Source organism: Stomoxys calcitrans, chromosome 1, assembly GCF_963082655.1.
Source record: "Stomoxys calcitrans chromosome 1, idStoCalc2.1, whole genome shotgun sequence".
In the NCBI taxonomy this organism is placed as follows: Eukaryota; Metazoa; Arthropoda; class Insecta; order Diptera; family Muscidae; genus Stomoxys; species Stomoxys calcitrans.
Genome location: NC_081552.1, coordinates 257,943,271 through 257,964,815, shown reverse-complemented (window position 1 = coordinate 257,964,815; position 21,545 = coordinate 257,943,271). Strand labels below are relative to the sequence as shown.

At 38.8% G+C, this 21,545-nt stretch overlaps 4 protein-coding genes across 7 annotated transcripts; 2 read left to right on the top strand and 2 right to left on the bottom strand.

Moving 5' to 3' along the window:
• Nucleotides 1–612: 612 nt before the first annotated feature.
• On the top strand, nt 613–3,340 carry LOC106084466 (pseudouridylate synthase 7 homolog). The gene is made up of 5 exons (XM_013248167.2): nt 613–858; nt 918–1,105; nt 1,171–1,570; nt 1,629–2,184; nt 2,249–3,340. Exons 1-5 carry the CDS (start codon nt 713–715, stop codon nt 3,197–3,199), a joined length of 2,241 nt encoding a protein of 746 aa, XP_013103621.2. The 5' UTR covers nt 613–712; the 3' UTR covers nt 3,200–3,340.
• Nucleotides 3,341–6,570: 3,230 nt separating this feature from the next.
• Nucleotides 6,571–17,820, top strand: LOC106084460 (uncharacterized). Of its 3 annotated transcripts, none has more exons than XM_013248156.2 (7): nt 6,939–7,270; nt 13,944–14,042; nt 14,113–15,676; nt 15,746–15,798; nt 15,854–15,952; nt 17,245–17,420; nt 17,492–17,820. In XM_013248156.2, the coding sequence occupies exons 2-7, from the start codon at nt 13,966–13,968 to the stop codon at nt 17,521–17,523; spliced, it is 2,001 nt and encodes a 666-aa protein (XP_013103610.2). In that variant the 5' UTR covers nt 6,939–7,270; nt 13,944–13,965; the 3' UTR covers nt 17,524–17,820. The 3 variants fall into 3 exon arrangements, with proteins under 3 accessions (XP_013103612.2, XP_013103610.2, XP_013103611.2); XM_013248157.2 differs by lacking the exon at nt 6,939–7,270 and adding an exon at nt 7,609–7,686; XM_013248158.2 differs by lacking the exons at nt 17,245–17,420; nt 17,492–17,820 and having other exon boundaries at nt 6,571–7,270; nt 15,854–15,956.
• On the bottom strand, nt 10,627–11,690 carry LOC106084461 (uncharacterized). Of its 2 annotated transcripts, none has more exons than XM_013248159.2 (3): nt 11,391–11,690; nt 11,203–11,335; nt 10,627–11,128 (listed from the first exon to the last, which is right to left on the bottom strand). In XM_013248159.2, the coding sequence occupies exons 1-3, from the start codon at nt 11,551–11,553 to the stop codon at nt 10,750–10,752; spliced, it is 675 nt and encodes a 224-aa protein (XP_013103613.1). In that variant the 5' UTR covers nt 11,554–11,690; the 3' UTR covers nt 10,627–10,749. The 2 variants fall into 2 exon arrangements, with proteins under 2 accessions (XP_013103613.1, XP_013103615.1); XM_013248161.2 differs by having other exon boundaries at nt 10,627–11,125.
• Nucleotides 17,821–19,710: 1,890 nt separating the features above from the next.
• On the bottom strand, nt 19,711–21,324 carry LOC106084465 (pyrimidodiazepine synthase). The gene is made up of 4 exons (XM_013248166.2): nt 21,183–21,324; nt 20,402–20,982; nt 20,222–20,343; nt 19,711–19,952 (listed from the first exon to the last, which is right to left on the bottom strand). Exons 1-4 carry the CDS (start codon nt 21,208–21,210, stop codon nt 19,922–19,924), a joined length of 762 nt encoding a protein of 253 aa, XP_013103620.1. The 5' UTR covers nt 21,211–21,324; the 3' UTR covers nt 19,711–19,921.
• Nucleotides 21,325–21,545: the final 221 nt, after the last annotated feature.

Genomic DNA, 21,545 nt, shown 5'->3' with positions numbered 1-21,545 from the left:
ACAACTTTTAAGAGCAATATCAAGACGGTTTTATAAAGGTGGTGTCACGCGAACAGCTGTTAACAGCCGCCCAGGTTTGACGGTATTAAGATGACAGATTTTTGTTTGCATTCGCTTTCTTGTTATCTTTTTTCTCGCATATCTTCTGCTCATGTACGCACATGAACATACACACGCACACAAATTTCTTTGGGTGTGTTGGCAAAACGTCGATCAGCTTGATGACAAGATTGCTCCCAAGGCGAATTTTAAAAGATTGTCTCACGCGAACAGCTGTTAACATCCGGCTAGGTTTGACGGTATTAAGATATCAGATTTTTCTTTATATTTTCTTTGTTGTTATCTTTTTTCTTGCATATTCTTTGCTCATGTATACACACACGCACTCAAATTACTTTGTTTGTGTTGGCAAAACGTCGATCAGCTTGATGACAAGATGGCAGATTGCTCCGTATGATTTGTGGTTGTTGTACAAATAAGACCGCCTTTAATTGTTTCGCCATGAAGGAACATACAATATATAGAATCTTAATGAAATTATTGCGTTACGTTTACAATGATTCAGCGATTATGATACTCATAACGTTATATACCCTGCATTTTCAACTAATTTCGTATACTCATTTGCCGGTTTAGGTTTACGCCTGTTTATTCGACACGTTTTCCGTCTTTTTCATTGGTTTTTCTCGCAAATTGCAATTAAAAAATTAAAATGGGCAAACAGGTGAATAAACGTTTCAATAGGCACCAGAAAAGACCGTACCACAACGATAATAGAAAACCCTTCCACAATCGGCGACGTGATGGTGGCGGTAGTAGTGGTCATGGCAAAAGAGACGGATTCGTTAAACGCGATAGGTAAATATGACCCCATTGGCAACGGCTCTAATTTTAATCCCTGAGCTTAACAATTCCAGACAGAATTATACCGTTAGAGTAAGTTTGAAAGAAGATCAGGTTGGAATAACTGAATATGTGAGTGAGGGCAAAGGATTTACTGGCGTTTTAAAATCACGGTTCTCCGATTTTCATGTCAATGAAATTGATCTTAATGACAAAGTATTGCAATTGGATAATTTGGAAATACCAGAGGCGAAAGAAGAACGTAGGTTTGAAAAACAAGATTGAAAAATGAGTTGGCGATTACAACATATTCACATTTCATTGTAGTTCTTAGCCCAGAGGAGTTGGAAAAAGCCAAGGAATCGCTGAAGGACGTTATTTCAGAAGAGGTTTGGAATCAAATTAAAGATTTGGCCAATGCCAAGTACGATCATAATACTCGAAATGATGATTCTCAAATCCATGTCGATGTTACGGAATTGGACAAGGATAAACGTACCGATGTTCATAAAATTATTAAGAAATTGTATGAGGGTAAACTGGTAAGCTCCACCGTAGGCGGTGAACATTTGGGCAAGGAAGAGGAAAAGAAATTCATACGAGTAATGAAGCCTAAGGGGCGGGATCGTAACCGTTGGACATTCCCCGAGGAGTACGTGCACTTCCTAGTACACAAAGAAAACTTGGACACCAGTGAGGTGGCTGTGGGCATAGCCAATAAATTGAAGTAAGAAAAAATCCAACTTAAAAAAATTGCAAAACTCATTGATTTCTTTCTTTTTTAGTTTAAGGCCATCCCAAGTAAACTATTGTGGTACCAAGGATAAGAGAGCAAAAACAACACAGAAATTTTGCATTAAAAAACGAACACCTCGTCAAATTGTAGGAGCCATCAAGCAGATGTATGGCGTTAAAATCGGAAATTTTGAATTTCACAAAGAGGTTTTGAAACTGGGCCAACTTAAGGGGAATCGTTTTCGTATTGCCTTGAGACATTTGGACGGGGAGCGAGAAAATATTGAGAATTCCTTGCAAGGCATTAAGGAAAAGGGCTTCATCAATTACTTTGGTTTGCAACGCTTTGGCAATAGTGCAACAGTGCCCACCTATGAAGTAGGTGTAGCCCTTTTAAGAGCGGATTATAAATTGGCTTGTGAACTAATATTGAAGCCAAGGGAAAACGATATGCATTTCCTCAAGAACATACGTGAGAAATGGTGGAAAGACAGGGATTCAAAGGCAGCGGCTGATATGTTTCGCACCGATCGTTTCATAGAAAAGAAACTGCTTGATGGCTTGGCGCAGTATGGAGAAAATGATTATGCCAGTGCATTGAGAAAGGTATATTTAAGAGGTTGTTTTGTCTTACTCAGGCTCAATGCAAAGATTTGTTTTTATATTTCAGATACCACGCAATATGTTGCTTTTATATCCTCATGCCTTCCAAAGTCTGATATTCAATGAAATGGCTTCGCGCCGCATAAAAGAATTTGGTCTTAAACTTATGGTTGGCGATTTAGTATATCGCAACAAAGATGATCTGGATGAGGATATTGAAATTGCCGAAATGGGCCAAGAGGAAGAAGTGGCAGCCAACGAAGAAAACTCAGAAGAAACAACGCCAGACAATGAAAAATCAGAAGAAACAAAGCCAGACAATGAAAAGACTGAAGCAGAAAATGAAAACGGAAACGGAAATTCCAACGCGAACAGCAATGAATCCATATTCAAACGCAAGGTCAAAGCCTTAGATGAAGAGGATATTAAATCTGGCAATTATAGCATATATGATGTGGTTTTGCCATTACCCGGTCATGATATCACTTACCCAAATAATGAAATTGCTTCATGGTATGAAGAAACCTTAGCCAAATATGAACTAAGCTCAGAGAAATTGAAGCACAATGTTAAAACATTTTCCATGGCTGGAGCATACCGTAAACTATTGATAAAACCCTCGGAAATGTCATGGCAATTCTGCTCATATGCTACTCCCGAGGAAACTCTTATACTTTCCGATTTTGAAAAGCTCGTAGGAAAAACCTTGGATGATCTGAAGGGAAAAGGCGGTGAGAATAAATACGAGGCTCTTGTTTTGGACTTTTGTCTACCCACCGCTGCATATGCTACTATGCTGCTGAGAGAGTTATTGAAAAGTGATACCTCGGCATCGCATCAATCTGCTCTAGAATCAGCAGCTATGAAGGAGGTTAATAAGGATACACCCAGCGAGGAAAATAAAGGGGAAAAGCGTAGCGCCGATGAGGCCTTGGGAGATGACGAAGAAAATGGTAACAACAGTGAAGTTCCCACTAAAGTGGCAAAACTTGCCGAAGAAGATCAGGCTGGTGTGTAGAATAAATTCACTAACCCCTTAACATACTTACTTTTTAGTAATCATTCATCTGTATAACATTTTATAGATTATAATAATCAAATAAAACTTTACTTTATCAAAGTAATACAAAAAAATAACAATTTTGCTATATATCTTAAACTTTATCGATGTATATTATAATTTAAATTTTTTTTTTCAAACTTAGCATTGGAAAATGACCTGAAAACTGAAGTGAAAAGAAAGGTTGTCGGAATATTAATTATGAATCTGCCAACTGAACTCCAATCCTACTCTTGGGCTAAATGGTAAAACTATTGGGTTGCCCAAAAAGTAATTGCGGATTTTTTAAAAGAAAGTAAATTTCTTTTTTCATAAAACTTAGAATGAACTTTAATCAAATATACTTTTTTTACACTTTTTTTGTAAAGCAAGCTAAAAGTAACAGCTGATAACTGACAGAAGAAAGAATGCAATTACAGAGTCACAAGCTGTGAAAAAATTTGTCAACGCCGACTATATGAAAAATCCGCAATTACTTTTTGGGCAACCCAATAGTTGGCTCGGCACGGTATGGAAAGGAGCATCACACGGGTTCGAACTCTAAGCTCCCATTTGTGTTGTGCTCATCGTCATCACGACAAGCTCAGCTGAGAGCCGGTAGCTTGTCGCTACTCCTGCAGTCGCAACTACTAAGCGGTATCGAGTGGAGAGTTTCAGGGAGAGGCCGGTCAGCCCCATCCCTTACTTAAATACTGAGTGCCTATGATACACGATATGACAAGGCGAGTTATTATCATAGCGTTCCCGCGGCGATCAATCGTTTTGTGAAATCTACAAATTTAAAAAATTGTAAAAAAAATAAATAAAACTTCTCATCCCCGACAACGGCGCTACAAGGACATATCGTTTTCTAAGTTAACTGTCATCAAACCCATACTGCCAAGTTCTTCGTCCCTTTTTTAAATCGCCATGGTTGTTAACGCCTTAATAGTCATTCCACCAAAGTTATCACCATACTAGTGGACGCATTTCATGACTGCTACACTCAAGACCGTGTTATGATCATGCAGGCGATAGAATAGCAACGTTTCAGTATCTACAACAGTGATGGGCACACATACGCAGTTAAAAACAATAAATTGTGTTTGTGTTTTTTTTTGGACTTGAAATTTAATAGCGGAGACACAGCTCTCATATCCCAGGTTATATCCAGAAACAGCCGTCCAAGCTGCCACACTTCAAAAGTATTTCCCAGGTGATGTAGGCTAAAAAACAAGTGCAGCTCTCTCAAAATCTCAATTGTGCAAAGCACAATCGGCTTATATATTAGCAGTAGCGTTGAGTCTTACTACGTCATTGTCTTCAGTCGAGGGTGCTTATTGCTAGTGAGTCAAATTCGAATGGATTCAAGGAAGAGAAATATCAGATAAGCGTAATATTAGGCACTATACATATGTACATATGGACTCCACACATCCATAACTACATCGAACTAATATCACAGGATAACACAACTAAACCTCTATACCTACCTCCTGAATAAAGGAAACCAGGCACTTATAATCAGGTACATGTTTATAATTTCCTGAGATCATTATATTCCTTAAACAAGTTATATCGTGTCCCCAGTGAACCCTACCTGGGACATATAAAAATCATTTGTTTGGCGGACCCAGGACAGCCACAATTGTGTTTACCTGGGACATATAAAAATCATGTGTTCGGCAGACTCAGGACAGCCACAACTGTGTTTATATGAGCTATGTAAAATAACAATGCATAGACCGAACGAAGGCACACGAGTTGCCAACACAATCAATGTGCTTCTGTTCGTTTTTCCTATGCCCACAAGCGCAGGTATTTATGTGCGGTTGTGTGTTGTTGCCTATCTATGATCTACAATATAAACACCGACAACTGTTCACTCCCCTAGCATCGAGCCATGCGTAGAGATGGATTTCTACCGGCTAAATACCCAAAGCTTTCATCCAAATCGGATGAAAAATGCTCCTTTTATGAGCTCAATAATCTATATCGGGAGATCGGTCCAAATATGGTCCGATCTGTACCACATGTGATAGGAATGGGTAGGGGTCTGCCAGAACACACTGTGCCAAATTTCATCGAATTCGGGTAATAAATGGATCTTTGTTGGCCTCAATACCCGGGAGATCGGGTGGTCGCTCCAACGGCACTTATATCCAAATATAGTACGATCTGAACCGCAATTCACAGAAATGAATAGGGGTATTGAAATCGGATAAAAAATGGGCAACTTATTGCCTCAAGACTTTAAGTCTGGAGATCGGTCTATACAGCGGCTATATATAACTTAAATACGAATTTATGAGATCAGAAGTTCAGGTTTACATACAAAGAATACAAAATCATCAATTTTATGAAAAATGTTTTTATACCCAAGATATCTGCAAAATTATAAATACCCAGCTTTTGGTTATAAATGGGTAAATACCCGGGTATTTACCCAAAATACATTTTTGGGTCTTTACCCATTGCCCATCTCTAGCCCTGTGTGTAGAAACTAGAAGTGTGCACGTGAATCGGGTGAATCACACATGAGTCACGTAATTAGTGAGAGTGGTTCAAATCTAATCACGTGATCGAGCATGGAACGTGACTGAAGAAAAACTATTCGTGCGTGAGCGTGATTCACGACTCACAACGGCAATCACGACTCATAAGAAAATCACGACTTAGGATTGGTATTCTATTCTGCGTTGAAAAGTGGCTAACATTTTTAAACAAAACTAACCGTATAAACCAATAAAACAAACAAAAATGTCGGCAATGCTAGCCATAATGATTTCAAGGATTGCTAATATAATTTTTTTGCCATTTTCCTTTCTATAAACAGAGTACTACTTGTTCGCCTATATAACGCCGACGTTTGCAAAAAACCAAATATTTTTTCAACCGTGATTTGCAAGTTTTTCGTGAGTCGTGATTTTTTCTGTCATGCGTGTGCGAGCCTGAGTAAAAATTGTCTCTAGTGAGCGTGCGTGAATGTGAGTCGACATAAAAAAGTCATGCAAGAGCGAGTGTAAATAATTTCATTGTCTCGTGAGCGTAAGTGAAAAATCCTTCACGTGCACATCTCTAATAGCAACAAAGTGGTATTTGTCCTGGGATTCTTACCTTCCATTCAAAGCATTCTTCGTATTTTTACATTCCATTCATTAGACGTTCTAAAAAGGCATTTGTATTGTGGAATAATGCTTAACGCGATCCAAAATAGAAAAGATTTGCCTTGGCTGAATTTACATTACAAATTTTTAATGTAGGAAAAATTAATTTAAGATATTCCCACCATTTTCTTGGCATCTCCACTATTAATCCATAATTGTTGATTAACCAAATAATTTGTTAATCTATGAGTTAAGGCCCGGCTAAACTGGCGTCATGACACCATACGAGTACAATTAGCGACGCCACATGACAAATGAAATGAATAAAATCAATAACGCCAACAGACAACAAACATATAAAGCAACAGTAACAGACGGAATTCGTTCGGGTACAAACACCTCAAAAATAAAATAAACAAAATCAACATGAAAATTCCTCTCTCCCCTCGCACAAAATCACCCAATATAGACAATGGATTTGTAACGGTAATTGTGAATTTGAAACCAGATGGGTGGGAGCCTTCACCATAATGGGTGGTTATATTAACTGAGAGCAAAACATACGAGGTGACTAACGATGTCGTAAACGACGACGAGGGCAACATAAACCTCACAGAGAGAGAGAGAGAATGAGAAAAAGAGAAAACAATGTGTAAAGCGCGCAAAAATTCCATTGTAAAGCGGAATTCCCTCTCCCCCCACCACACACACACACACACAATGCTCTCAAACATATACTACTTAAACAACGAAGACGCCAGAGAAAGACACACCAACACCCTCATCATCACCATCTTGTCGTCGTTGTTGTCACCGAAAGGAAACAAGAAGCAGCAGCAGCAGCAGCATAAATAAAGCGCCAACAAAACAGCACAACAAGGACTACTAAGGACTCTCAAACATTTTTACTTTGACTTTTGAGCACACAACACCACGCACGCACGTATGTACCACAAAAATAATACTTTTATTCTAAACAAACACCAAACATTTAACAAAGAAAAAAAAAACAGAAACAACAATTTCCCCTAAAGAGGATTAGTGTTTTTTTTTGGAACTTTTGAAACAAGTGTATAAAAGTATATTAAAAAAAGAACCATGTGTGAAAAACTCTTTAAGCCATAAAACCACGCGGCCAATGCCCATGTCTGGGTAGAAAAGTTAACAGAAAGAATTTTCCCGTCAACAGACATCCATCTGTTAGAAAAAGTGTGTGTTTGAAAAAGTAATTCCAGAAAAGGCGCTTAATTTCAAAAATCGCAAAATATGTTGCAAAACCTGGCCGCATCATCAAAGGATCAACCTAAAACAATGACCACGAAATGCAGTGTGAAAAATTACTTGTGCCTTGTGGAAATTGTACAAATTATTGATTTTTTTGTATATGTCTGTGCCTGTTTGAAAATCAATCAATATTTTTGTGTTAATGCCTCGTCGCACTTGGACTGTGTTACAGTGACTGCCACGAATTGTCCACCGTCATCGTACAGAGGGTGCCACTGCTACTGCTTTTTGTTTGCTGTGGGGTGGCCTGGCTAACTGAAGCTTTTACTTCCTTTTGTGTTGTATTGTGATGAGGGCAATAATAACTCGATTTCATTTTCCGCTTTCATCGATTAGCGCGCCAGGGAGCGTCAGGCTCTCCATTAATCGCATGGAAATATTTTCAAGAATATGCCAACTAAGTGCGGGTGTGAGACAAGTCTGCCGTATTGTATTATTATTGTTATCAATGAATTTGAATTAGGAGAGGTGTGTGTATGTATGGGTTCTTCTTCGAAACAAGGATGTCCTATATTTCCCTGTGTGTATATATATGTATGTATGCTAGCTGGGTTGGTCGCATTGATTAGTTTTAAAATATTGTGTCACAAAAGCAACGCAGGAAAAAATCCTCATTTTCTACAAAAAAAAAAAAAACGCATAAAATTTGTTTAGGTAAAAAATCGATGTTTATTTTTAGCAAACATACCTAGTGACAGTTACAAAAAATACCACATTTTGTACTGCTGCAACAACAAGCATGGGTTTGTCTCGACAATTTTAAAAGTTACTTACATGCCTAGTGCTTAACAATAAAAATTTAATAAAAATGGTAGTAAAAGTAAAAAAATCGTGGAAAATTCCATCAAAATGTGATTTCATCGTCAATAGATTTTGTCGAAGAAAATTTTTTGAATTTTCGAATTTTCATAGCAGATTTCAACAAAATATGATTTTCATTGAAAATGTCGTAAAAATTTGATTTTCATGGAAACATCGCCAAAATCTGATTTCTTGAATTTCCGTTCAAAAGAAATTTGAAAGAAAACCCCCATAAAAGTTCAATTTTATAAAAACTAGCCGAAATGGGCCTGCTCCGCTGCGCCTTATTTAACTCTCTAATATCTTTTTAGGGTGGGGACACTTCGCCTTGAATGCCGATATCGAATTCGTGCCATTGTAGCCTATGACGCTGAACGCGTTCGAATCCTGTCGAGAACATCGAACAAAGCGGTGTTTATCCCCCCTTAATATTGGCGAAATTTGCGAGGACCATGCATGGTCATTTAAAAAATTTTCCCCAAAGAGTTGTCGAACTGCGGGATGCCGTTCGGACTCGGCTATAAAAAAAGTCCCTTATCATAAACTTATTTAAACTTGAATTGGAAAGCACTCATTGATGTGTAAGAATTTGCCCCCTCTCGGTTCCTGGTGGTAATGTTCTTCGTCTTTAGGGTAATGTTCTCATTAGGGGAGGGAGGGATTTAGACTCCAATATGGACATCAAATTCGTGCTGCACTTCCAAATCCCTGTGAGCCCCATATTGCCATGGCCAGTAAATATGAACCGTTTGGAGGGTGACATTGGAGACATTTGAAGGGGAAAATAGAAATCAAATTCGTTCTTTGTTCCAAACGGAAATGAAGTTCAGTTTAGGGGCTGCTTTAGGGCGTACCCCAAAATTTATGGCTTTCAAATTAGTTTTCTACTCTCAAATACCTTTCATTTGAGTTCCATATTGTCATAATGGGTCAAATAACCCATTTGACGTATCTTTAGGAGGAAAAGCGCCACCTTGACTTGAACGCAAATTTTAATGTCATATTCGTAATCTACTCCCTAATACCTTTCATTTGAGTCCCATATAGCCATGGTCGGCTAATATGCCCATTTGGGGGTGGGCGACCTCCAGCTTGGACCTAATGTTTTATGTCATATTTGTAATCTACTGCCTAATACTTTTCATTTGAGTCCCATATTGACATAAACTTCGAATATATCTGTTAGAGGAGTTTTGGGATTTGGACCCAAATTTTAATACCATATTCGTTTGATATCCTTATTGTGCCCATCGGATCACTTTCTGAAGTAGGTGGCGTTTTGGGGGTAAGGGGGATGGACGCCTCCAATCGATATCTAAAAATTATATAGCCTATATTTCCTTTCAGACAAACATACACAATCTATGTAAATTTTAAGAAAATCGGTTCAGCCAAGTATCATATAGTCATAATGGGTCTACTGGCGTTTTTGAGGGTTGGCGTGACCCCCTATACTTCGATCTGATTTTGTATGCCACATTCGAAATCTACTTTCGAATACCTTTCATTTGAGTCCCATATTGAAACGAACGTCTGTTTGGGGCGGTCCGATGGGTACCTTGACTCAAATTTTAATGCCATATTCGTATTCTACTCTCCAATACCTTTCATTTGATACCTATATGGTTCCGATCGGTCCACTTTTGATTTTGGGTTGTGTTTTTGCCATAAGGGGGAGGGTCCGTCCCCCTTCCGATACCGAAAAATTATATAGCCTATGTTTCCTTCTAGACCAACCTATACAATATGCGAGAATTTCGAGAAAATCGGTTCTGCCGTTTTTCAATCTTTAGGGAACAAACAAACCGAGTCCCACATATCCGTGATTGGCTACCTCCAAAGAGGTTTCGCACTGTGGCACGCCGTTCGGACTCGGCTATAAAAAGAAGGCTCCTTATCATTGAGCTTAAACTTGAATCACTTGGACTGCACTCATCGATATGAGAAAAGTTTGCTCCTGTTCCTTAGTGTTCATGGGCAAAATTTGCATTTGCAGTTCTTTCGTATTTGGGATACAGAGTTCCATTTAAATCCAAAAATCAAAGCTTTTTAAAACTAACGTTAACCTAGTTGGAATTCGGCTATAAATAGAAAGACCCTTAAGCTGAGCTAAAACTTGAGTCGAACATTCGTGGAAAATTTTACATATTTCTCGTAAAGTCAAAATAGCTCTTAGCAGCTTTTTGCATTATTAAAAAGGTAGTTTATACATAATTTGTTTTTCCTTTAGCTTGTTTTTTATTAACTGATCAATATGTCTAGCCTTTTACTTAATGGGTTATACGTCTTGTCGTACTTAAGATCTAATCTTTTGTTTTTTTAATTATTTCTTATAACTTAAATATCAACATCATCCACATCTTCATTGTTGAGAGTTTTCAACTGGCATTTGCATAAATATGCTACAATACGCTTTTCGGCTTTGAGCTGATTCTCGCCTCCCAGACCTTCTAGCAGAGCCTCAATGCGTTTCATTGTGCCACTGTATTGCATGCTGGAACTTGTGCTGGTATTTAAAGTTGTGGCTGGAGATTGAAACACTTTCTCACGACTAGTGTAGGAGGCAGGTACAAATGTGCTGATTTGTTCGTCCATAGCCTCCTGAAGAGGATCGTCATCTTCCTCGTGGATTTCCTCGATTAGTTGTTCAGCCTCCATGGAGTAATTAAACGGTACACTTTGGTGTTCGGGGCTCTTTAAATTGCGCTGCGTTCTGCTAATTTATACACAGCATTTGGGGCACTTATTAATTTGTCATGGGTGAAATGTTAAAAATGTTTGATAGCTTACCCTTGATATTTAATGTGCTTCTCAATGAATTTCATGTTGTCCAATAGTTCCCAACCTGATTCTTTGCCTAACTTGGCCATTTCTCGACGATATTTCGCACGCAAGCTTTTCCAACGCAAAAGACAGTCCTTTGCTAATAAGAGCTGTGTTAAAATAATTTTTAGAAGGACACTGTGCTACAAACTTACTCTCTCTATTCAAAGATTGTCCTATGTGGCTCCATAATTCGAACTTCTTTTTCATATCTGTGTACGGGCTGCTCCTAAGATCCCTTTCATATAGCATGGGATTTGCTTTGATTAAATCTATTAGCTTCCTATCAAATTCCAAGTCAATTGGATAGCCCGACATTTTACTTGGTGTGCCCTTATCTTGTTAACCCGTGCATTCAAAATGAGTTTAACAATATTCCAACAATTATTTTTAATTTTCAATACGAAGATTGAACGCAACACAAATGTTATTTTCTGATGGTATTTTTTTTTTGTATACATAAACAATAGACAACGTAATCGATATCATAATATCGAAATTGTTAATCGATTATTTTACTCTTTTTTGATTACTTTCGATATTTGACGCCATATGAAGTTAAACCCAACCACGGCGTTTTGCAGTCATTGTACAAGTAGAAAATTCAATTTAAAAATTTAATTGGGATTCAAATTAAAAAATTTGAGAGTAGAGCTCAATGCTGAGATTTTTTCAGGGCTAAGTACGTGGGTGGCCGCCCCACCCTCCACACCCCTCAAACTGGACATATTTGTGGATTATGGCAAAAAGGAACTTAAATCTGTATCTGAATGACCATGCATGGTACCTTGCAAATATCGCCAGCATTAAGAGGGGATAACCACCGCTTCAAATCTTGTCCGAAGTTCTCGCCAGGATTCGAACGCAGGCGAATCACGTTGTAAATACCACGTTTACTTTCAGCAATGTCCTCCAATTTGCGTTCCATTCTATTTGCTGACATCCGGAATTTTTCTACAGCATACTATGTGCTTCTATTTTGATATTTTTATACCCTCCACCATAGGATGGGGGTATACTAATTTCGTCATTCTGTTTGTTACACCTCGAAATATGCATCCGAAATATGCACAAGACAAACTTAACTCGGCACGCTCCGCTGAGCCTTCATTAATATTTCATAATCGCAATGTACTCCTAAATAATTTTCATTTGGGTACCATATTGGCATGATCGTCCAATATGCCGATTTGGGGAAATTTGGCCTAGGGTTGCCTTCCACCATAGGATGGGGGTATACTAATTTCGTCATTCTGTTTGTACCACCGCGAAATATGCGTCTGAGACCCCATAATGTATATATATTCTTGATCGTCATGGCATTTTAAGTCGATCTAGCCATGTCCGTCCGTCTGTCTGTATTTCGAAAGCACGCTAACTTTCGAAAGAGTTAAGCTAGCTGCTTGAAATTTTACACAAATACTTTTTATTAATGTAGGTCGGTTGGGATTGTAAATGGGCCAAATCGGTCAATGTTTTGATATAGCTGCCATATAAACCGATCTTGGGTTATGACTTTTTGAGCCTTTAGAGGGCGCAATTTCTATCCGATTTGACTGAAATTTTGCACGTAGTGTTTTGGTATCATTTCCAACAATTGCGCTACGTATGGTTAATTCGGTTCACAACCTGGTATAGCTGCCATATAACCCGATCTTGGTTCTTGACTTCTTGAGCCTCTAGAGGGCGCAATTCTAGTCCGATTTGACTGAAATTTTCCATGAGGTGTTTTGTTATGACTTCCAATAGTTGTGCTTAGTATGGCGCAAATCGGTGCATAACCTGATATAGCTGCCATATAAACCGATCTTGGCTCTTGACTTCTTGAGCCAATAGAGCGCGCAATGCTTATCCGATTTGACTGAAATTTTGCATGAGGTGTTTTGTTATGACTTCCAATAGCTGCGCTTAGTATGGCGCAAATCGGTGCATAACCTGATATAGCTGCCATATAAACCGATCTGGGATCTTGAATTCTTGAGCCTCTAGAGGGCGCAATTCTCATACGATTTGGAAGAAATTTTGTACAACGGCTTCTCTCATGACCTTCAACATACATGTCTAGTATGGTCTGAAACGATCAATAGCTTGATACAGCTCCCATATGAATCGATCTCCAGATTTTGCTTCTTAAGCCCCACAAGGCGCAATTCTTATCCGGATGAACTGAAATATTACACATTAGCATGTTCTAATTCAATATTCTTTCTTTGCCTAAAAAGAGATACCGGGCATAGAACTCGACAAATGCGATTCATGGTGGAGGGTATATAAGATTCGGCCCGGCCGAACTTAGGACTCTCTTACTTGTTTTTGTCTAGCCAACCCACTTTGTGTTTTGTATGTGATAGAAGCTAGACATCTATTTGACTCATTCGCACTTCTTTTCGCGTTGCATATGTTTGAAGGGAACACAGTATAGGTCAATACACAATTTGTACCATTAAATAACAATTTAATTCGTACAATTAAAAATATGTTCAGCGTATACCTTCTTTACCAATCACTTGCCGTGATAGAAAAAATAAAACACCTTTGTTGAAAAGTTTTTTTTCTAAAGTCATTACCAGGTTTAGGAGTAAATTTTTTCTGTGTTATAACGGGCTTAGAAAAACAGTTCTGGAAACCGATAATCCGCTATTCTTACCTTCTATGAGATGTTTATTTGCTATTTAACGAAATTTCTTTGTTGGGTTTCTTCTTTACAGCCTCAATGCATAGTTTTAAAAAATGACTGCTGAAAACTACCACCTCAAATGGGACTCGCACTCAACTTATTTGAACTCTTCCGTGGCAACTTTATACAAGTATGTAACGTTTTGCAACATCAAATCGTTTCCAAGGTTTATTAATGCTGCAATTGTTTATTTCTTTAAGGAATGAAAAATACGCCGATGTCGTTTTATACAGCTCCAATAGTACACTATCAGCGAACAGTTCCATGCCCACCGTTGGCATATCAGCACATAAATTCATACTGAGTTCGTGTAGTCAGTTCTTTTCGAGCATATTTGAAACCTCGCCCATAGCCAATGGCTCCAATGGCCAATTTCATATTGTACTTCCGCCCGATCTAAGTCATAGAGCTATCCAAATTCTGGTACAATACATGTATGTGGGCGAAGCCACGGTCTCAAATGATATTCTAAGTGAGGTCCTGAAGGGTGGGGAACTTCTAAAGATAAGAGGATTATGCCGTACCCCCTCCCCACTGGCGTCGAGTATGCAGCACCAGAATCGGACGTCAGATGTTCAGCAGACGGTTTCAACTAGCAATGCAGCCACATACAATTTGATACGCATGCCATTGAACACTGGTCCCACCTCGGTGCGTTATTTGGTGGAACAACAACAACAACAAGCGGTTTCCAGAGGTCTTAGTGCCTCCGGTTTGCCCAAGACAAGTCCAGTGATTATGAAATCAACGAAACCTATAGGCACTCTAGCAGTTCCAGCCGCGGCCGTTAATATTGGCAACATGGCATCGTCGTCCAATGCTATATCCATTAACAAACATGTGGCCATAGATCCGGGTGAAAAGTGCTGCTATCCCACGCAGGAGTCGGCGGCGCCATTGAGAGATGAATCGACAACTTCCATGTGCAACGAACTAGGATGTAATGGATGTTCACGTATGACTGAAAATCCCCCACACCCACCGTCGCAGATAATTTTGCAAAGAGAAAGCTCTCACCCACACACGGACACCTCAAGCAACCCAATGTGCACAAAAAACTGTTCAGACTATTTGCCACCAACGACAGGTGGTGTGGAGTGCCCAGAGGAGAATACTTCCAATTTGTATGAACAGGACATACATTTGTCCAATGCAGAGCATGACCATTCAGATGGCGGCGGCAGCATGCTGGATGCCTACGGAGGTGGTGATGGTTTCGTTTATTCTAAACATTTAACTCATCCCAAACAAACGACGGTCATCCGAGGTGAGGGAGATAGGCAGCATTTAGTAGCGGCATCACCACCAGCCCATACACAGCAGGTGGTTGCAACAACCACATCGGCCAACACCACATCGTATGTAGCGATAAAGGAAGAACCGGCCGATTGGATAGCGCCTTCAAGCACCATGCACTCCCTGAAAAAGAACATCGTAAGCAATGCCGATTACAAAATGCAAAAAATTAAAACCGAGCCGCCACCAGCCACTAATTCTTCACTCAGCATGGATACCGCCGAGCCTAATCATTTGTTGTCCTCGAACCATGCAGCGACAGGAAATGATTTCGACACCTACTTTGCATGTGACATTTGCAAAAAGGTGTGCGAGGATAAATCGAGTCTTTTGAGGCATCTGGAGACTCATGCAGTGGCCAATGCGGCTTGTTCTTCAGTTTATAGCAGTTCCACTTCAGTTGGTGGGAGTGAGGCAACCGGTGTACAAAAATCGTCCTATGTGCCAAAGAAGAGACGTAGAATATCGGTATATATTACTACGAGTTTGTGATGAGATGCTCAGCATTTCTGATGGATTTTTTTTTTTAAATTTCAGCAACAGGAAAACACTTCGGATCATGTATGTCTTCAGTGCGATATCTGTTCCACGTAAGTAAAAGGCAAACCATTTTTTTTTTATAAATAATCATTCTTTTCATTTTAGGCGCTTTGAAACACCTCAAGAATGGGTACGCCATATGAGCACCCAACATACCGAAGTGGAATTAGCGATATATAATAACAAAAAAGATGCTGAGAAGAAGTAAGAATGTCCAGTTGGCATTTAAGACTCTTTTTATAACCTCCACCATAGGATGGGGGCATACTAATTGTTGTAACTCCTCGAAATATTCGTCCAAGACCCCATAATGTATATATATTCTTGATCGTCATGACATTTTAAATCGATCTAGCCATGTCCGTCCGTCCGTCTGTCTGTCGAAAGCACGCTAACTTTCGAAGGAGTAGGCTATCCGCTTGAAATTTTGCACCAATACTTCTTATCAGAGGTTATGATGTACGCCTATGACGCTGAACGCCTGGGTTCGAATCCTGGCGAGACCATCAGAAAAATTTTTCAGCGGTGGTTTTCCCCTCCTAAGGCTGGCAACATTTGTGAGGTACTCGGCTATAAAAAGTAGGCCCCTTATCATTGAGCTTCAAACTTAAATCGGACTGCACTCATTGCTATGTGAGAAGTTTGCCCCTGTTCCTTTGTGGAATGTTCATGGGCAAAATTTTCATTTGCATTTTTTACTTCTTATTAGTGTAGGTCGGTTGGGATTGTAAATGGGCCATATCGGTTCATGTTTTGATATAGCTGCCATATAAACCGATGTGGGATCTTGACTTCTTTACCCACTAGAGGGCGCAATTCCTATCCGATTTGGCTGAAACTTTGCATAAGGTGTTTTGTTATGATTTCCAACAACTGTGCCAATTAAGGTTCAAATCGGTCCATAACCTGATATACCCGTCATATAACCCGATCTGGGGTCGGGACTTCTTTACCCACTAGAGGGTGCAATTCCTATCCGATTTGACTGAAACTTTGAATGAGGTGGTTTGTTGTGACTTCCAACAACTGTGACAAATATGGTTCAAATCGGTCTATAACCTGATATAGCTGCCATATAAACCGTTCTGGAATCTTGACTTCATGAGCCTCAAGAGGGCCTAATTATTATCCGATTTGGCCGAAATTTTGTACAAAGGCTTCTTCCATGACCTCCAACATACGTGTCAAATATGGTCTGAATCGGTCTTTAACCTGATATAACTCCCCTATAAACCGATCTCCCTATTTTACTACTTGAGCCCCTAAAAAGGTCCAATTCTTATTCGATTTGGCTGAAATTTTACACATTTTCTTCTACTGTGGTCTCCAAAATTCAATTAGCAAAGCAATTTTTTTCTTTTATCCTTTGTTTATCTAAAAAGAGATACCGGGAAAGAACTCGACTCCATGGTGGAGGGTATATAAGATTCGGCCCGGCCGAACTTAGCACGCTTTTACTTGTTTTCATCCTGTTTTTTTGCACTTCTCTCCCATAGCCAACCACAATCTAGCTCGAATCACAAGAAAATGAGTTGTAACATACAGCAACATCATTCCCAAAGGGTTCAAGCCTTAAGTAGCGGCAGCACAAATTCCAATTTATCAAACAATTCTTCCGTTTTATGTACTTCTTCACCCAATGGCAGTGGCATTAACGATGCCAATGCAACAGGTTTGTAAATCATGCCAAGCATAATTTTTCCTCTAAAATGTGTAATTGGTTGTTGTGTTGATTGATTTCAGGCTATTTAAGAACCACCTTATCTCCAGCTTAAACATATAGATGTGAAATAAATCGAAACTTTTTTAAATTATTGCATACATAAAACCTATGTCTGTCTACACAACATACACAACACCCGACTCACGTATTTTATTAAAAACAAAAAAAAAAAAAAATTAAGTAAATTAAATTATTCGAAATCGTTTAACGAATTTTATTAACCAGAAGGACGTTTTTAGAGAATCATCATTCGCGGGTAATCCGGCAGTTGTCACAAATATTACGAAAATGCATTCATACCTTTATATTTATTTAAAAAAAAAATAAAATTTAACTTTTCTCTAAATTATTTGAAAATTGGGTGTTGACATTTTTATTAAGCAAGTGTAAGTGCAAGTTTCGCCCATATTTTACGTGAAGAGGTGGCGCCATCTGTGTCTGTCATAGCCAATTAAAGTAAAGTAAGTATGTAAGATATGGCAGCTATATCCAAATCTGGACCGATCTGAGCGAAATTGAAGAAGAATGTCAAAGGGACTAACTTAATTTACTGTTCTATAATAAATTTCGGATAACAATTGCGCCTTTTTTGGGGCCAAAACCTTAAATCGGGAGATGGGTTTATATGACAGCTATATCCAAATCTGGACCGATCTGAGCCATATTGCAGAAGTATATCGAGGGGCTTAATTTAACTCACTGTCCCAAATTTCGGCGAAATCGAACACCAAATGCGCCTTTTATGGGCTCAACACCATAAATCAAGAGATCGGTCTATATAGCAACTTTATTCAAATCTGGACCGATCTACACCAAATTGAAGAAGGATGTCGAAGGGGCTAACATAACTCACTGTCCCAATTTTCGGTGAAATCGGACACCAAATGCGCCTTTTATGGGCTCAAAACCTTCAATCGAGAGATCGGCAGCTATATTCAAATCTGGATCGATCTAGACCAAATTGAAGAAGGATGTCGAAGGGCCTAATAAAACTCACTGTTCCAAATTTAGGCGACATCGGACAATAAATTCGCCATTTATGGGCTCAAATCCTTAAATCGAGAGATTGGTCTATTTGGCAGCTATATTCAAATCTGGACCGATCTAAACCAAATTGAAGAAGGATGTCGAAGGGCCTAATACAACACACTGATCCAATTTTCGAAATCGGACAATAAATGCCCCTTTTTTGGGGCCAAGACCTAAAATCGAGAGATCTGTCCATATGACAGCTATATCCAAATCAGGACCGATCTGGGCCAAATTGAAGAAGGATGTCGAAGGGCCTAACATAGTTCAGTACCCCAAATTTTGACAAAATCGGACAATAAATGTGCCTTTTATGGGCGCAAGACCTTAAATCGAGAGATCGGTCTATATGGCAGCTATATCTAAATCTGCACCAATCTGTGCCATATTGCAGAAGTATGTCGAGAGGCTTAACTTAACTCACTGTCCCAAATTTCGGCAACATCGAACAATAAGTTCGCCTTTTTTTGGGCCAAGACCTAAAATCGAGAGATCGGTCCATATGACAGCTATATCAAATCTGGACCGATCTGGGCCAAATTAAAGGTGGATGTCGAAGGGCCTAACACAGCTCACTGTCCCAATTTTGGCAAAATCGAACAATAAATGTGCCTTTATGAGCGCAAGACCTTAAATCGAGAGATCGGTCTAGATGGCAGATATATCCAAAACTGGACCGATCTGGGCCAAATGAAAAAAATATGTCAAAGGGCCTAACGCAACTCACTGTCCAAAATTTCAGCTAAATTGGATAATAAATGTGGCTTTTATGGGCCTAAGACCCTAAATCGGCGGATTGGTCTATGTGGGGGCTATATTAAGATATAGCCCATCTTCGAACTTAACTTGCTTAAAGACAAAAAAAGAATCTGTGCAAAGTTTCAGCTCAATATCTCTATTTTTAAGGACTGAAGCGTGATTTCAACAGACAGATGGACGGACATGATCTAGCCATGTCCGTCCGTCTGTCTGTTGAAATCTTAGATTTTTAAGCTGATCAAGAATATGGGTTAGGATTTGAAGTTTACTGTTCTGAACAGAACCTATGTAAAAAACATAATCATAAAAAAACTTTTTAAATTTTAAAGAAGAAAAGTTCACTTTTTCAAAAAGTAAAAGCCCTTGCCAGTCATGTTAGTCTCTTACAGATCCCTCCGACAATAGATATCTGTGTGTAAAAATAACGTCGTACGTGATAACCAAACGCCCATTATATTGCTGCATTGATCATTTTATTACTATTTGCTTTAGTCGTAAACTAGTAATATCATAGTTCATTTCATATACTAAAAAAAGAGTATAAAATAAATGTATTGTAAATGGATTGTAAAGTTTTAAGCCTGCCAATAGAAATGAAAACTTTGCATAATGTATCTAGGTAAGTGTGAAAAATAAAGTGTCAAGTGAAAGGATCAAGCTGCTTAGCAAATACGTTGGCGTTTTGAGGGATTTCTGCAACAAAAGGTAATACAAAGAAAATAATTATAAGAGCGTATCGATTTGGAGTTTGTGGGGTAAAGCATATAAAAAAGAATTGCATTGATTTTATTTGAATACAACACGACATTGATTAAGGGTATTAAGTGATTCGATTTAGCATTTCATGCAAAATACACGCACACACAGATATTGAAGTACTCATACATTTGTAAATATGTATGTATGTAGATAAAGTACAACTTTTAGTCTTAAGTATTAAATAAGAGTGATGTGGAGCTTACACAAGCATGTCATAATTTGGCTTGCCCTCACGACGAGTCTTCATAAACTTGGCATGAGTTTCGCCATCCAGATAAAAGCATTTAACTGCCTCATCCTCTCCCATTAGGTCGCGCCATTTGAGCTAGAACATAGGCTTTTAAACTTTATGCCGTTAGTTACTTGAAATGCAATTTACATACCAATTTCTCAAAACGTTCCTTATCCATTTCATATTTGTCACCCAAAAGATATTTCAACATGGCCGAACGTTCACACCATGGCCAAATCATGTAATCCAACATGCCTGGCTTATCGCCGCCAAAGAAAGGTGTGCCGCGTGCTCTCAATTCCTTCTCGAATATATCCAAACCAGTGCTGACATCGGTAATGGCCCCGGGCACCTCATTGTTAACAAAAATCTTATACATGGGCCCAATGACAGCATTGAAGCGTTCAATTAGTATCTTATCTTGGGCTTTCTTTAAAGGATCGCTGGGGAATAGTTTTGGTTCGGGATATCGCTCATCCAAATATTCCGCAATTACTAGGGATTCAATTAAAGCCGGTTTTCCCTCCTCTTTCACCAAATGCAAAGCTGGCACCTTGCCCAAAGGACTATACTCGGTTAGCCATTCCGGTTTATCGTTGAGATTGATAAAAATGCTATGATACGGAATTTTTTTGGCGTCCAATACCAAATGAACCCTGTGGGCGTAGGGACAAAAGCGCATTGAATACAAACGCAGCTTGCCGTCATTGGGGATCTCGGGTTTGGGCGAACCTAGATGTAATACAAATAAAAAACACACACACACACGCTACATGAGTCATTGCACAACCCTGTATAGATGATTTGCTCAGAAATTATACGGCTTTTTCAAAAACAGCATCTAGGCAGTATGCATTTTGTGAGACCCGTTCTTAAATATTCATATATTCTTTAAATTGCGATGCGTAGCTTGTTAGAATATGTTGTCGTACCTGTAGCCAAGTGCTTGCCTCCACTCATGGTGTATATGCGCTGTTTCTGTATGCAATATTTTTTTCGTATTGTTAAAAACTTTATAATATAAAGGAATGCAATGCACCGACGGGGATGGGATCTAAAAAACGACTTTCGGTTAATCGAATATTTAAATGAAAAATCGATATGATTAATCGAAAAATATCGATTATGGACTAGGCAATTTATGCAAGATGAAGCACAGCTGATGAAATCTTCCAATTCCAGAGTTGTTTGCAAATTCCACCATAATGTCAAATAGTTTAGATTTTTAATGTTTTTGTAGTTTTTTTTTACACTTTTTTTATTTTTCCACACTTTTTATGTTTTAATTCATATTT

Excerpts from the sequence above, each read along its gene's own strand:
- LOC106084466 (XM_013248167.2), top strand. The coding sequence starts at position 713 with ATGGGCAAACAGGTGAATAAACGTTTCAATAGGCACCAGAAAAGACCG. Across the intron at positions 859-917 it reads GGATTCGTTAAACGCGATAG|ACAGAATTATACCGTTAGAG; the intron begins GTAAATATGACC and ends TAACAATTCCAG. Across the intron at positions 1,571-1,628 it reads GGCATAGCCAATAAATTGAA|TTTAAGGCCATCCCAAGTAA; the intron begins GTAAGAAAAAAT and ends TTTCTTTTTTAG.
- LOC106084461 (XM_013248159.2), bottom strand. The coding sequence starts at position 11,553 with ATGTCGGGCTATCCAATTGACTTGGAATTTGATAGGAAGCTAATAGAT. Across the intron at positions 11,336-11,390 it reads ACAATCTTTGAATAGAGAGA|CAAAGGACTGTCTTTTGCGT; the intron begins GTAAGTTTGTAG and ends AGCTCTTATTAG. Across the intron at positions 11,129-11,202 it reads AAGCACATTAAATATCAAGG|CAGAACGCAGCGCAATTTAA; the intron begins GTAAGCTATCAA and ends TGTATAAATTAG.
- LOC106084460 (XM_013248156.2), top strand. The coding sequence starts at position 13,966 with ATGACTGCTGAAAACTACCACCTCAAATGGGACTCGCACTCAACTTAT. Across the intron at positions 15,677-15,745 it reads AGAAGAGACGTAGAATATCG|CAACAGGAAAACACTTCGGA; the intron begins GTATATATTACT and ends TTTAAATTTCAG. Across the intron at positions 17,421-17,491 it reads TAACGATGCCAATGCAACAG|GCTATTTAAGAACCACCTTA; the intron begins GTTTGTAAATCA and ends GATTGATTTCAG.
- LOC106084465 (XM_013248166.2), bottom strand. The coding sequence starts at position 21,210 with ATGAGTGGAGGCAAGCACTTGGCTACAG. Across the intron at positions 20,983-21,182 it reads AGGCAAGCACTTGGCTACAG|GTTCGCCCAAACCCGAGATC; the intron begins GTACGACAACAT and ends TATTACATCTAG. Across the intron at positions 20,344-20,401 it reads AGGAACGTTTTGAGAAATTG|CTCAAATGGCGCGACCTAAT; the intron begins GTATGTAAATTG and ends CCTATGTTCTAG.